This window comes from Meleagris gallopavo, chromosome 1, assembly GCF_000146605.3.
Source record: "Meleagris gallopavo isolate NT-WF06-2002-E0010 breed Aviagen turkey brand Nicholas breeding stock chromosome 1, Turkey_5.1, whole genome shotgun sequence".
NCBI lineage: Eukaryota > Metazoa > Chordata > Aves > Galliformes > Phasianidae > Meleagris > Meleagris gallopavo.
The window spans coordinates 32,773,654-32,788,613 of NC_015011.2; the positions used below are offsets into that span (position 1 = coordinate 32,773,654).

Consider the following 14,960-nt stretch of genomic DNA (forward strand, 5'->3'; position numbering starts at 1 on the left):
TAGGGAGCCACTAGCAGAGGAGAATAGGTATGGCAGCCCCTCTGTCTTTTATTAGTAGATCCCTTTGACAGTCCTAAAGGTTGTGAGAGCATGCTCCTCATCAGATGGACTGAAAAACTCATCCATAACACTTGTATATATGATATTTATTGCAGGGAGTGCTAAGAATAAAAAATCCAAAAGGCTACATACTCTGAAAGGCTTATTATTTTCTCCTATGATCTTTCAGGTAAGAAGCATGCTGTTTCAATCTCTCTTGTTTGACGTGTACAGGAGCAGGTGTGCAAAATCCTACCTCTTCACCTAAGGAGACCTGCCCTCAGCAGCCTGCAATAAATAAAAAAGTGATTTTATTTTGCTATATCTCCAAGTTGTATTTTAGCCATTCATGAGCTCACACATGTGTGCTCAAAAGCACTGACACGTACGCCCAGGGTTAGCAATGAGAAACGGATGCAGGGTTCCCTTTCCCACCCTTTAGAAGTGGATGCTGTTTGGGATCTTTTGCCCAGTATGTCATGTCATCCGTCCTAACCCTTGTTTTCCTTATCTGGTTCCAGTCCTGTTCTTCATCTTCTTGTCACCTTATCTTAAGATCAGATTGTTCTTCCTCTTCCTTTGAATAAAATCACACACACAGAGATTAATCTTACCTCTCTTTTTTAGCCTTCTGCTGTTTCATCTGCTGCTTTCACACAAGCATTTCCATTCATAATTAGCTCATAGCAATCTTTTGGTACAAATTTCAACAAAATCACACAACTGCAGTGCCAAAGCTGCTGTGCCTTGAGCAGGGCTGCAGCCAGCTGCGGGGATGCAGCATATCCCCCCTCATCTACTAATATGCCCTGGTGGGTCCAGGGTGATGTAGGGACCCTTCAATACAACTCTGCGAGGCTACGGTTTCATTCCAAGAGAGATGTCACCAGGAGACTTTAAGACACTCATCAGTAGAAGCTAGGAGCCTTTTCATGACCCTGGCATGTCTTGTGCTACCACTTTCATTTAGTCCCTAATTTATTTTAGTATAGAAGACTGCATCAGACTCTTCTTTTCTCTTTTTGGAAATGCCTTCAGGAAGACACGCAAAGGATATAGACAGACAAATAGAATTTGTGTAGGCAAATAACCCACAGTTAAACGTAAGGTAAACAGAAGGTAATATAAAACCCATACTTGGATTCAGATGGCTGAGAAAAGCTCTGAGATCAATTCACAGCTGCAAGAGAGAAAAAGCTCATAAAAATACGTCTTGTTTGAACCAGTAGGTGAAATGTCACATGTGACCATGCACTCTCCTTCAGTTCTTAAGCAAAGCCTGATTAAAAGAGGAAGCGCTATAAAAACTAACTTTTTTTTCAGAAGAACATTCTTTAAAAGATTCTTTAATGTCTTTAAAAGTCAAAACCAGAAACTGGTAAGTCCCAGTAAGAAATGCTGTGCTTTGTACCACTGCCATGTATTTATCAGGAACGTCAGGGGCAGTGGGTGAACATGAATTTTCATGCTGTCCTCACTGTATGCACACAACATACTGCAAAGGCCTTTGGCCTTTAGTTATATATTTACCTACTGCATCACCTCAAATGACACTCATTTGAGAACAGCTCTGAGGACAAATGAAAACAACATGCTTATCATTTCCCTTGAAGTCCTTCTCCAGATTTTCAAAGCTGAGACTGTACTTAAGCCTGAGATTATACACCACAAAAGAAAAATATTTATGTCCTCGAAGTGCCAGCGTTTTATTAAAAAAAATACAATTACCAGTCTCTGGAAAAAAAAAAAAATCCATCAAGAAAAACCTTATTCGTATCTTCCTGGACATTTTCTCTCCCAACTATAGGTTAGCTCTCCAGAGAGGAGATCACCTTACAGCTAAAGCAGCATATTGGGTATGGGTTGATTTGGTCTGGTTTCCAGCACAGTGACAGATTTCCAGCCCTCTCTGGCAAGGGATTTACCTTCTCTCTGGGTGCTGCAGTCCTCCCCTCGTTGCCCCAGCTGTCCAGATTTGCCCACCTAGCAGGGCAGGAGTGAGGGCGTGGCTGATGCCAGGCTGCTCCAACAGCTCCCCCACAAACCCTGTCTGTGGACAGACATCAGCAGGCCCCAGCCCAGGACTGCTGCATGGATCTGCTGCCTTCACAGAGGGTAGGAGATGGGTAGATCTGGCAATTTACCTGGGCTGTGATGGCATGGACCGTGTCACAGATGTGATCTGTGATAATTCTAAAAATAGCTGAAGGATTAGCAAGAGATATTACCAGAGACATGATGGATTCTTTGGAAGGAAAGTGAATTTAGGTGTATGAACTTCACTATGTTTCAAGACTGAGAGCTGGAGATCTGTGTGGGGTTTTTTGTTGTTGTTTATTTTTAGTTGTTTTTTTTACTGATAAAGAAGAAGCAAGAAATGCAGATCAGCTGCTTGCAAGATCTCTGGTCTTTCCTACCAGAATTTTCTTTTTAGCCCTGGCTAACTTGTTATTATACCCTGCCCTGCAAATGCTCTAAGCAGCAAGTAGCAGAGTTGATCAGCAGTAGTGAAATGGGCACCTCCATGGTGAACATCTGCACGGGATGACCTGGGCTAGCATTGCCCTCCAGAGGTACACAGGCTGCCTAAGGCAAAAGCAACATAGGTTGAGATGCCAGGAGCACTAAGGCTGGCTCATTCAACACAGCCTGCTGCAGGGAAGAGCTCCATGCTGGTCTGCCCTATACCTTCGTTTCATGTGAAAGTGTCTGAGCTGGTGCTGTTTGTCTCACGTTTCCTCTCCCACTGTTCAGACAAGAGCCATTTCTTTACATGTGAGAGGCACTTTATGCTTTCTAACAACTGCTGTTGTCCCATTGAACATAACACTGATGCACATAATGAAGGCAGGCAAGGAAGATTAAGAAAGATCAGTAAAGACAGGTATGGCTCAGAAGAACTTCCTTCATTGTTCAAACACCTTTGCTGGAAAGCACTGAAGACATCACACTTTCCTGGCGTTAATCATGTTCACACAAAAAAAATCTAAGGTAAAGAGACCAAGAGTATAAATTAACCTAGCTTGTATAGCTAAGTTCTTCTAATTGATGCCTGCAATATGTGAAATTTTGCAATTTGCAGGACAGATGAGCATAAAGAGAATGCTTTTGGAAAATATTTCTGTAATATGATGGCAGTATTTTCTCTTGCTTAATACGTGATTTCCAGACAGAAAAGTACTGTAAGTTAAGAAGATTAATGAAAAGACAAAGCATGAATGGTTTTAAGTGTTCTTCATTTCAGATTAATTCAATTTTGAAAAATAGGTACCCTCTTTCTGTCATGTAGTTACTATAAATCACATAGTATGAAGAAACCACATTATGAAATATTTATGTTTTATAACTAATGAATCCAAATATTTGGCATATGTTATCACAGCATTTCTGCTAATTAGCAATATGTTGGTTTGTTTTGACTCTTTCACTGATATGCAAGCTGGCATCTAAGCTTGAAGTCTCATACAATCAAAAACGCCAACTATTTTATCTCTATATTTTGTTAGGGCAACATTTCCAGTCTTGCTTGAAATTATGCTCCCAGATCAATTCAAAGAGATCTAAATAAAATAAAGAGCAACTGGACCACTAAGATGTGGTTCATCATAGATCACTAACATTAGAGGAGAATATCAGTAAATAAAGGATTTATATTCTTTTTCTAACAAATTATTATTTGGAAAACTATGAACCTCCATTATCAGAAAATGATGCTTTAAAATATTACATTTAAAGTTTCATGATTAAAGCTGGTTAAAATAGAAGATCAATGACAAAATGTATGTAGATATATTGAATCATTCTTAGTCAGCTCTTAATGTGAGAAATTGCACATAGTATCATAGTGCTAGGTCAAGTATGGAGCTCAGCAAGACTGAAATGTGCTGGTGCTTTGTTTTGAACTAGAATTTTTCTTTCTCCTATGAAGTACCAGACATAAAGAGATGTGCTATCAAAAAAAAAAAAAGGAAGGAAGGAAGAGAGAGAAGGAAGGAAGGAAGGAAGGAAGGAAGGAAGTCCCTCTAAGATGTGGTTTCTCACGGCTGAGGAAGTTCACTAGCCTCTATGCTCTCTTGTGACTTTACCTTCAGGAGGATTTAAAAATACACACAGGAAACCAGTCATGCTAGTACACGAAGAGTTTGTGATGTAGAGACAAAGTCTTCCAATTGGGAGCTGAAGCAGTGTGAAGAGGCTCCCAATTCAATGCACCCAGGAAGCCAAAGAGACCCCTGGCCTCCCCACACAGACAACAGCATCTCCATCATAAGAAGATGCTCATCCAGCATCTACTGTGGAAAAAAAAAGCATATTTTTCATCATAGGTCATATCTGTTTTTTTTTCCACTAACCCTTATTTCACTTTCATTTTTCACTTAAACACTCATGACAGGAATTCATTGACCAGAATTTTCACTTCCTCTTTTATTACCACTGCTTCTGCTCATGCTGAAATCAGTTGCTGAGGGCATCCGGTGCAAATTATTTTACACTGATTATCTTCCTAAAGTTTCTACAATTGTGCTGTTTCTTAGGAAACCAGGACATCACGTGCTATGCATGGCAGAGGTACCTAACATGCTCCTCTCACTTTCCTCATGGTTGTTTTTCTCTCCACACAGCATTATGTAGAATTTTAGGCACTATACTGAAGTTTTATCCCCAGTCTTAATTCTTTATGTAATAAGATATATCTTTCTATACTGCTCATTGACCCTTAGGTATTGTATTATCTGAGCATCTCGGAGAGGTCTGCCTAATTAATGATTTTCTCTGAAATCCACCTTTAAGAACAAAGGCGATGAAACCTGAAAAGGATCAGCATGCTCAAATGGGACACATGGAGAGATTAGATGGAGTGATCATTCCGTCTTTGTAAAGCGACAAATGCCATGTGGGTGTGAGGAGATAAACTGATCTTTAGGCTCAGTTTTGTTCTGATATTGCTGCTGACATTACTAACAAAGACACCCACCTGGCAGTAGTTTGCAATATGAACCACACTTTCTCACCCATTGGCATAGCATTGTCAACTCCATTTAAATTACTATTAGGTGCCATGTTTTGTAGTTGCCTTGAAATAAAGTAAAACCTTGAATTAGTAACATGGAGGTCTCTGCTTAGATCTGACAAAACAAAGAAAAAATAAAACAAACAACAACATCAGCAAAAAACTATATCCAATATAGTCCAAGATAGGTGTACTGCTCTCAGATATTTGTCTACCTTCCATTACAAACAATGAGTAGTCTTTCGGTCAGCATATCAATGGAGATAAGAATAGCATTTGTCTGATCAGATGTTGACATCTGTATGATCCCTGGGCTCCAAAAACTAGCTTTTCCTTGTCTACCAAATGATCACTTCTGCTCAAGCAGAAACACTTGCATTGTTGGTAGATGGATTCCACCTTTGTGTCCTCCGCTTTCATTTCCAATATTGAGCTGCTTGGGTCATAAATTTATAAAGGAATAAGAGTCTGTCATCTAGTTACACTAAGCTTCTCTCAGTGATCTTGCGAGGCAGAGGAGTAAGTGCTAATGACAAATCTTATCATGCTGAAAGAGTGAGTCAAGCTGGGGTTCTTTGTGGTGCTTTGGATCACCTCATCTCCAACATGATGCATTTAAAATACATCTTTTCTGCGGAACTGCCGTAATGGATGTTAAAAAATGAAAGTGAACAGTCAGAGCTCTGTGCTCATTTTCTCAACTTCTATTTAATTTATTAATGTCATAAACTGATAAGCTTCAAATCTATCAGTTAAGAACATCAATAACCATATACTGGAACTCAGGGTTCTTGAGGCCCTGAACTCCAGCGTCATGGTGAACTAGGCTGTCAGAGATACATAACTATCTCTCTGCTCATATCTTTAGAAGAAGAAAAGCAGTCTTGTTTGGGAAGTAGGAGTATATATAGAAACACAAATGAATCCCTTCATTTTGTTTATTATTAATTGTATATAATTCTAATTGCCCTGACCTCCCTCACAGTACTTGGAATACCGGAGACAGTGGGACTCCAGAATGACTGAGATCCACATGAATCTCCAAGCATTTTACTGAGCTCAATCCTAGGCATTTTCTTGCCAATATCATTAATTATCTTTTTTATTACTTTAGTGGCTTGTGTTACACTCGGAAGCCTTCCTTTGCTCCCATGGAAACACTGTCACATTCCACATTTAGGAAATACTATGGCGGACATTTAATAATGCCTGATTCTTTTCTGGAGTGAATTACATGAACTAAGTGCATGGCAAATTGGTCCGATGATTCGATTACCTCCTTTTTCTGATCTCAGCTAATGATAGAGTAGTTTCCTATGACTGGCACCTTCAGTATTTCAGAGGATGCATTTGTCCATTGCTATTTCAGTCTGCATATTTTTACTTTATAACACAGCCCACTTTCCAGGGTGCTAAGAGAAAGCACTTGCAATCCAGTTAATTACTACTTGCCACGACCCTGTACAATTGGTATTCCTGTTAGAAAATCATTTGAGCTGCCAATAGGACAGATTCTCCCTTTGATTAAGAACTTTACAAAGTTAAATACCTCCTAGTCCTCTGGGTTCTTTATCTGGTGCTCCTCACTTCCACAGTATCTCCAACAAAAAGTTTTCTAAAATAGTAGGAAGTCTGTTGTCTTTTAGATTGGAGATTTAGACAGCTTCTAAGACATTTAGTCTGTCTTTATCACCTCTTTCACCTCTCTGACAACTCTGTGACTGCCCACATTTCCTGTGGGGCATCTCCATATTGTTGAGACCAAGACCCTGCAAGTCAGGTGTTGAGTACTTAACTTGAAGAACTGTTTGGACAATACTTTGTATGTATTTTTTATACACAACATGGTAGCTAGCACCTCAGCAGAGACATACTGGAGTGGAAATGAACTTCATGTAGTTACAGTTCCTGGAGATAAGGGGCTCCTTTACTAAATACGTTGCAAATATCCCACAGTTTCAAAATGAAAAGCATCTTAATGAATGCTGAAGTATTTTTGTTTGCTCGCAGATCAGTTTCTCTCTCTCACAATATTCACAGTATCCGCAACATCCACTTTTCTTCCTCCGAAAGGAGTTTAAAATGAACATAGAATAGAAAGCCCATTCTGCTGCTACTCCTGAGCTTCCTGTCCCCACTCCTTCTGCTGCCATCATTACCAGAGACAGGTGAGGCAGGATCAATCACAGCATCATTACCAGAGACAGGTGGCAGGATCAATCACAGCAGCAGTGGTGGAAGAGACCAGGGTAGCCTCTGTGCCAGCCCCTGGTTACTTCATTAGCACCTTCCAGAATGGGCCTCATGCTCTGGAGAACTAACAGGTTTGTAACACCAGTTTTGTCATGTTTTCTCCAAACGTGTAAAAGCCAATGGGCCACATACAGTCTGCATTTCTAGAACTTCTTGAAAAAGGATATTGAGTTTGTCTGCAGTACTTCTTATCCATTACCTTCAACCATAGATGGATAACTTAGGCACTGGTAAATTAGTTTGATCAATACTGGGTAAGATGCCACAACCATGTGGAGGTACAACCTAGTGTCCTGCCAGTGCTTGCACCTTTGTAAGGGGAATAGACAGTGGTAAACAATCATCAGTTTCTCTCTTCCTGCCAGCTCTCATGGAGAGGAGGGAGAGAGGCTGACACAAAGTGGACCAGCAAGGGCAGGGTGACTTCATTGGTAAAATTGTCCATGTGACAACCTTGTTCAGGTTACTTATGCTCCATGCTTGTTCTATAGCTGTTTGGATTTTTTTTGTTTGTTTATTTGTTAGGTTTTGTCTTCTTAAACTTAGACTGAAAATTCCTTGGTTCAAAGGTCACAGCGCAATGTATTTGTGTAGCACTGTGCATATAATAAATAATAATAAAAATCTATAACTAAGAGCATAAGTTGTGCCTACAGCAGTATAAATCTCAGCTATTATACAGCAGTGGGCAAATAAATAGAAAAAATCTTGGTTTTGAAATGATGCTTACGTCAAATGGGGCAACACAGAAGAAACGCAGTCTAGTAGGTCATTAAGAAGCCAAAATGGAATTTGATTTAATGTGTGAGTCCTCTTTCTTCAGTTTTGGCTGGGCAGCACTGCTTGATCCCCAGCAGAAGTAAAGCTCATTAATCTGGTTAAGATTCATGGACCTACCATATTTGTCCTGGAACATAAGATGTTAGAGTCCTAAATGTATAAAATACTGCCATGCAAGGAAGAGTGTGATGTCAATAACACTTAATCCTACTGGAACACAACCAATTCAACAATGAACAAACATGAAATGGTAGTCCTTATTTCTGATATCAGAAAGCATTAAATCCTAATTCCTGCTTATGCAATTGTTAATAGTGTTAGTACTTTATAGAAGCCCAAAATGAAACACAACTGTTAAAAACTGGTCCTGGGAATCACTTGATTTGTCATGAAATGAAAGGGAAGGCATTCTTGCATTTAGTTTGTCAGTAAAAAGAAAATCCTATACCTATGAAGAGGCAAGAACTTTTGTAGATGACCTTCCACTGATCCTGACAAATTTTCCTGATAGCTTGGAACTTGAAAGCTCCTTTGCTTGCATAGCACTGAGAAAGTTCTTCCTTACCTTCACAAAGAAAAGAGAAGAAAGGAAAGGCAAGGGAAAGGCAAGGGAAAGCAAGGGAAGGGGAAGGGGAGGGGAGGAAAAGGAAAAGGAAAAGGAAAAGGAAAAAAAGGACTCTTGCTCGCAAGTTTTGTGCTTCAGGTGGTTCCTCACAGCCTTCAGAAGTGGAGAAACCCAGTGGACTGTGTCAGGAATTCAGCTAAAAATGTCTGTATGAAAACCTAAAGCTAATCAGCATGTAAATTGTCACTTCAACCAAGTTTATACTAAGACATAACAAAGCAAAGCAGCAGTACAGTGTTAATGCATCAGTGCAGTACCATTCCAGTGGCTTTTTGCAGGATCAGTCCTGGGAGAGGCAGACCCATGCTGGCTGGCTCTGACAATGCTTGGTGGAGACCAGACATTGTTGCTGTTTCCTGGCTTCCTACATACCTGCACATACCATTCTGCATGATTTACATTACTTTTGGTAATTTCTTGCCTTTTTCAAGACTAGCTGAACATCCTCTTGTGTGAGTGTCGGTTACCTGAGCCAGCCTGGACTGTTCCCCGTGGAGCAGTGCAATCCATTCCTGGATCTTGAAACCCGTTCATTTATGCCCTGTAATTCCTCTGCTTGAATAGTGAGTACACTCCTAAAGAAAAACCCAAGAGACCGTGCAGTAACAACTAAAGTTCCAAACAAGTGCTACAGCATGCTAGCTCCTTTCTGCCCCCTGGACTTTTAACATCTTGCACAGCAGAGACTGTATGGCTGAAGCTCACGCCAGCACTCTTCAGAAGAGGACAATAAATTTAATTAGTCCTTTCTGTAGTGGAGGACTTAGGCTGGGACAACTCTGTAGGAGTTTATCTATGCAGTAACTCCATATTCCAGCAATAGCTCAACTTTAAGGTCTAGATTCACTTCCCATGGCTGTGTCACCAGTACCTGCCCTGGGATGACTGCCAGTGTGCAGCTCCTGTCCTCCTTGTACCCTGGTTTCCTCAGACATTAGCTGGAAAAGAGCACATGTACACTTCAGTGAGGTCTTCCAATGGGAACAATGAGGAACTGGCCATGAGGTTTGCTGAAGACAAAACCTTTGCAAGGCTGGACCCACATGAACTTGTGTTTTTTTGTAGACTTTGGTCTTTATGTGGTAATGCAAAAAACTACCAACAACAAAAACTTTTGCATTTGGCTACAGTTTTTAAAAGAAATGAATTTTAAAAAAGGTTTTTTGGGCACTTACCTTTCTTATTTAGAAGAATAACATCTTTTCTGTCTTTTCTATCATCACACATTCTCCACTTTTGACATCCAACTGCTGAAATTCAGCATCTCCAGGAACACCAGAGTGTAAGCTCACCTGTTCAATAATGGTTTTCATAAGACCTTAATGTTTTGTTCACTGAAATTAAAACAAAAATATCCAAATAACACCTCCAGAGCATGAGTGCATGATATTACATGCATTAACAATACTAATGGACTGCACGTTCCTTCTTTGGATGTGTCCTTCCTGCTGGATGTGTGACAGAAAAAGCATTTTAGATTTGTCCTCCTTAAAATCATGGAAATAACACATCAAAATTGATGACTAAATGTTACATTTTGTAAAATATATGGAGTATCACCAAATATGTTTCAGGTTGTGCAAATCTAGTCAAGTGAAAGAAACAAAATACTTGTCATCAAACATATGTGAGTTTATTAGAGCATGTTGCCATATTTTAAAAGTGTCATGGTTTCACAGCTTCTTGTATCCTTCTGTTCTCATCAGTGTGCCCTCATGAGAACCCAAAGCAGCTGTTAAGGAAAAACAAAAAGCATCTGTACTGATGAACAGTTAAAAAAATACGGATTGTACTTTCCAAGATTACAATTATGTAAAAACAAATGAACAAATGAAAGAACAAACCAACAAAAGTTGGTATTTACAAAAATGCCTGGAATTCAAATACTCCAAATTTGTTTTATTGATTTAATTACAGAAACTGTAGAACATTCACAGAGTACACTTACATTGACATGCCCCAAGTATAAGCCTAGGCTTTGTAACTTACTTGGAAGAAGCTGAAAATTATAATTTTGAGTCAGTTTACTCTTGATCTACTAGTCATTACCCAGCCTAGTTTTACAATCAATATTATTGTATGCTTGTTTTCTCAGTCTTCTCTGCTTGAATAAAATGTGTAATACAAAAACATCTCAAATCAGCAAACATGAAAATTTTGTACAGACCATATGTAATACAAATATAAAACCAGGCAAAGAGTATTATACTTAACTTGAGACATCTGTAATTCCAGTAATTGTGAATTACCCACTCGTGAAGTATAGGCACTATATATATGATGTGCACAAATACACACAGGGCTCCATTTCATGCATTTTTTGGACTAAAATGTAACTTCGTCATATACCTTCACTCAAAACCGGTGAGAGTTGCAGTCATATCTGTGTCCTAATAGTGACCAAAAAGGCAGCCCACCAAATATGATCCAGTCCATCATGTTGTCCTTTGGGTTCTAGTGTTTTAGGCACCACCAAGAACAAACCAGAACAGATTGCTCCCCTGGAGTGCAGAAAATACCAAGAAAAATATGGAGAAAAGTGCTACAATTTTCTTTGGTGAAACAAAACCTCACTTTTCTGTAATTTAATTTCTTGCTTTTGAGGAATATTCTTCCTTTTTCACTGCCCAGCGATACAGCTGGGAGCTTGTGGAGTGGATGATGGGTTGAATATGGTCTTATCTGTCATCCACTTCTACTAATTTCGGCTACTGAGAGAGGCATGGGGCCAGCATCATCTTCTGTGAAAACTACCATTGCAGCCCCATTTTTTTTCTCCTCAAGATATTAGGAAAACAATCTTGGTTGTCTGGGTTTGGTGGGGAAAAAGAAGTGTTTCAAGTTTCTCCCTGCCAATAGAAGCACACCCATTTGTACAGCCAGATGGAACCACATCAGGAGTCCCATGTGGTGCCAGGAGAACAACTGGATGTCGGGATCCACACAGCTGAGGAAAGTGGAGCAGATGGAGAGAACAGAGCATAACAGATGAGAGGAACAGAGCATCACACAGACGCTGGCTGAACAGCACTGGGTCTCTTTTCGGTTTCACTACTGTTAATACAAAGACACATAAAAGAGGTCTTCAGGATTTTGATAACAGCAAAAACTACTCAGGGATCTTCAAACCAGGAACAGCACGGTCTCCACACAAACACAGAACAGGATTATTTAAAAGTAGCAGGAACTATTTTTGGCTTGGCATGCACGGTAGTGGAAGCAAGCTCACCTTGAGTGCTTGACAATTAGGTAACGTAGTGTGGTGACTTTATCATAGTTTACTGCCATTTTCACAGCCCACATTGCCATCATCTGCCACAAATAAATAACTGACAATTATATATATATATTCCCAGCAAGCTTAATTCCCAAAACTGTGTCTTAGAACGTACTGATTCTGCCATCATTACCAAATATAACATTCCCCCAGATTGATGGGGCTATTTACTTAGAAACCAGATGTAGCTTAGTACTAGCTGTCTTTGTGAAGACAAAAAGAAGAGATACAACCATTTCCCACAGTGGAAGTGGTTCTGGAAGCTGTGATAAGTTCTCTTCGTGTGTCTGTTTGCAATAATGCTGAGCTAATCAGAACTTACCGTACCAACTCCCTACCCCTCAGACCCAGATGCCATTGCCTGCCTTACATGAGCTTGGCTGCTACGTGGTGCTCTGGATCTCAATTTAATTTTGAGAGATGATAGTGCCAAGCAATGGGGATTGCATCCTTTTGTCTACAACATTCTCAGTGTCCATTTTTGAGGGAAAGTGTTGGGAACTGAATTCACTGTGGTATCATGGTGGTCATGCATTGACAGTTGGACTTAAAGGTCTTTTCCAACCTCAATTCTATAATTCTATGATATTGATATATCACAGTATTTCTTTAAATTAGTTACAAAAATTAAAGACGGGTGCAAGAAATCAAACAAAAATGCCATGTAACCTCCATCAAGATGAAGAGATGTCACCCTAAAATTCAAACACCTCAGTCCACATACATACATGGACAGTAGTGAGGATTTGCCTTTTCAAGGGCTGTTACATTTTGTCATTAAATTGTCCTAGTCTGGTCAGTGAGGACTTTCTTCCAACTCCTTCCTGTTGGTATTTCAAACCAAATTGTGATCCTGCTTTTGCATCCTTTTTCTGCATGTGAGAAGTTTTAGGCGTTAAATGCTAGAGAGCAAGGTTACCCCATGTAGGCCAACTCTGCCATTTGTACTGCTTGGAATGAGCAAGTAGCATATGTGTTACTTCAGAAACAAAAAAATAAAATAAAGATTAAATTCTATTTAGAAAAATAATAGCTTTATTATTGTCATGCCTTCCTGATCAGTTGCCCAAGCGCTAAATACCTTTCACACAACAACCTACAGGCTGCAGAATAGCTCACCAAGCAAGGCAACACGTGTCAGTCCGTGGCCATCCTAGTCCCTCCTTGCTGCCATGGCTGGTGCCCGTGCCCATCCCCACGTGCTCAGGCCCACCTGCCCAGGCCTCAGGTGGGTACGGGAATGAAATTGGTGGACTTGGAGTGGGGAGACTCCCTCCAGGTGTTCAGGCTGTGTGTGGGGCTCCGGTTGTTGGTGAAAGAAGTTTGTCGCCTGCTGTTGCTGTTTGAATCCTCCTTGCTCATCGTCTGCTTTATCTTTTGGCAGCAAGGGAAGCTCTGCACACAGTCCTGTAGGAGGTGCCCGCTGAAGAACATGTAGATCCAGGGGTTGCAGCAGCTATTCAGGCTGGCCAGGAGGGCGGTGACGGTGGTTGCAGTGTTTTCAGAGTCTGTTGGGAAAGAAAGAGGTTTGGCCATCACTGGAACATTCTCAGCCTTCAGTCAATTGGTTTCTTAACTCTTAAATTTTTTTAATTTGCTGAATAATCCCACTCCTACAAGGTACTGACCTGAGCAGCAGCATTTGAAAATAATAATGAGGGCGTAATAAGGGAAAGTTCTTACTTACGTGCAGCCCCTGCTGAAGTCTATAGGAATCTGTCTGAACAGGCTGCAGGAACCTGATAGAAGTACAAGGCAAGCCAGTACAGCCCGCAGGCACAGGATAATGCTTCAGTCCATTTCCACTGATGATTAGTCACGTGTCGATAAGTCTATGCTTAATACTGAACAGTTTTTACTCTGATTTTTGCTTTAAAAATTGGCTACCCTGGGCATCAATGGCACTATCCCCACTGATTTCCCCCTGCTTTCAATTATACCAGATTTTCCTATGCACTTTTGCATGCTGGAAATACTTAAGTGCTCTGTAACTGGCAGCTTCCAAATTAAATTCCCATTTCAGAGGTTGAACATATTTTACTGAAGGAACAAATGGAAGTGAGAACTGTGTCACCAGTTATGGCCTTCTGCATCTACTCATCAGTTAAACTACCAAGCACTGCATATACATGGTCTAATCAGTTCTTCCCTTTCTAAAGACTTATTCTTGTGACTTTGAAAGTTAAAAAGACAAACAAACCAACAAAAACAATACAAGTCTCTATTTCACTGCATGACCCTGCATCCCTGGCATGACTTCAGTCCCACCTTAGTGGCAATCAACGTCCTTGCTACAGCAAGTGACAATTTGGGGATACTAAATAAAGCGAAATTATGGCTTCCAACATTTTGATTTGCATCTTTCTCACCGTGAGGAAACAGGCTGTGTGCTCCTATGCTGCCTGTAACCCCCCATCTAACTGTTTTAAGCTCTGAAATTAACAGAGGGACGTGCAGCTCCAAGCTTCGGAATTCCACATTTCTAGGGCACTGAGGGGTGATTGGCAGAGATGCTCAGCGCTGAGCACCTGAGGAAAGGCTCAGGACGTGCTCAGCCACATTATTAGACAGCAGAGAACGCGTACGAGAGGCAGCTGCCGGGGAGCGGGCGTATATCGCAACACCGACAGCACACCGTCCTGCAGCCTCCACCCGGCTGTGCAGCGCCCTCTGGAAGCCCCTCGGGCCCCGAACGCCCTTGCAGACCGGCGCCCCGGCACCGACGTGCTTCGGAGGAGAGGCCGCGATCCTTCCCGAACCCCGACGGCGGCCGCGCCGCGAGCCCCGGCCGGCACCTACCGACCCAGGGGAAGCGCTGGTCCCAGACGGACCACATCTGGATGGTGAAGAAGGGCGCCCAGCAGACGACGTAGGCCGAGACGATGACGAAGGTCATCTTGACGGTGCGGATCTTGGCGCGGGAGATGGTTTTGACGCCGCTGACGCAGGGGGCGAGGAGCAGCCCCCGTCGAGGG

General features: G+C 41.2%; 1 protein-coding gene across 1 annotated transcript in view; it reads right to left on the reverse strand.

The window, feature by feature from the left end:
• Positions 1 to 12,085: 12,085 nt before the first annotated feature.
• AVPR1A (arginine vasopressin receptor 1A) overlaps positions 12,086 to 14,960 on the reverse strand; it is a gene marked incomplete at its 5' end in the record, with an annotated part of 3,742 nt that continues 867 nt past the window's right edge. Inside the window, 2 exons of the mRNA XM_019611241.2 lie at positions 12,086 to 13,493; positions 14,785 to 14,960. The exon at positions 14,785 to 14,960 is cut by the window's right edge and continues 426 nt beyond it. Coding sequence (XP_019466786.1) covers positions 13,210 to 13,493; positions 14,785 to 14,960 — 460 coding nt within the window. The remainder of the gene's footprint in view (positions 13,494 to 14,784) is intronic.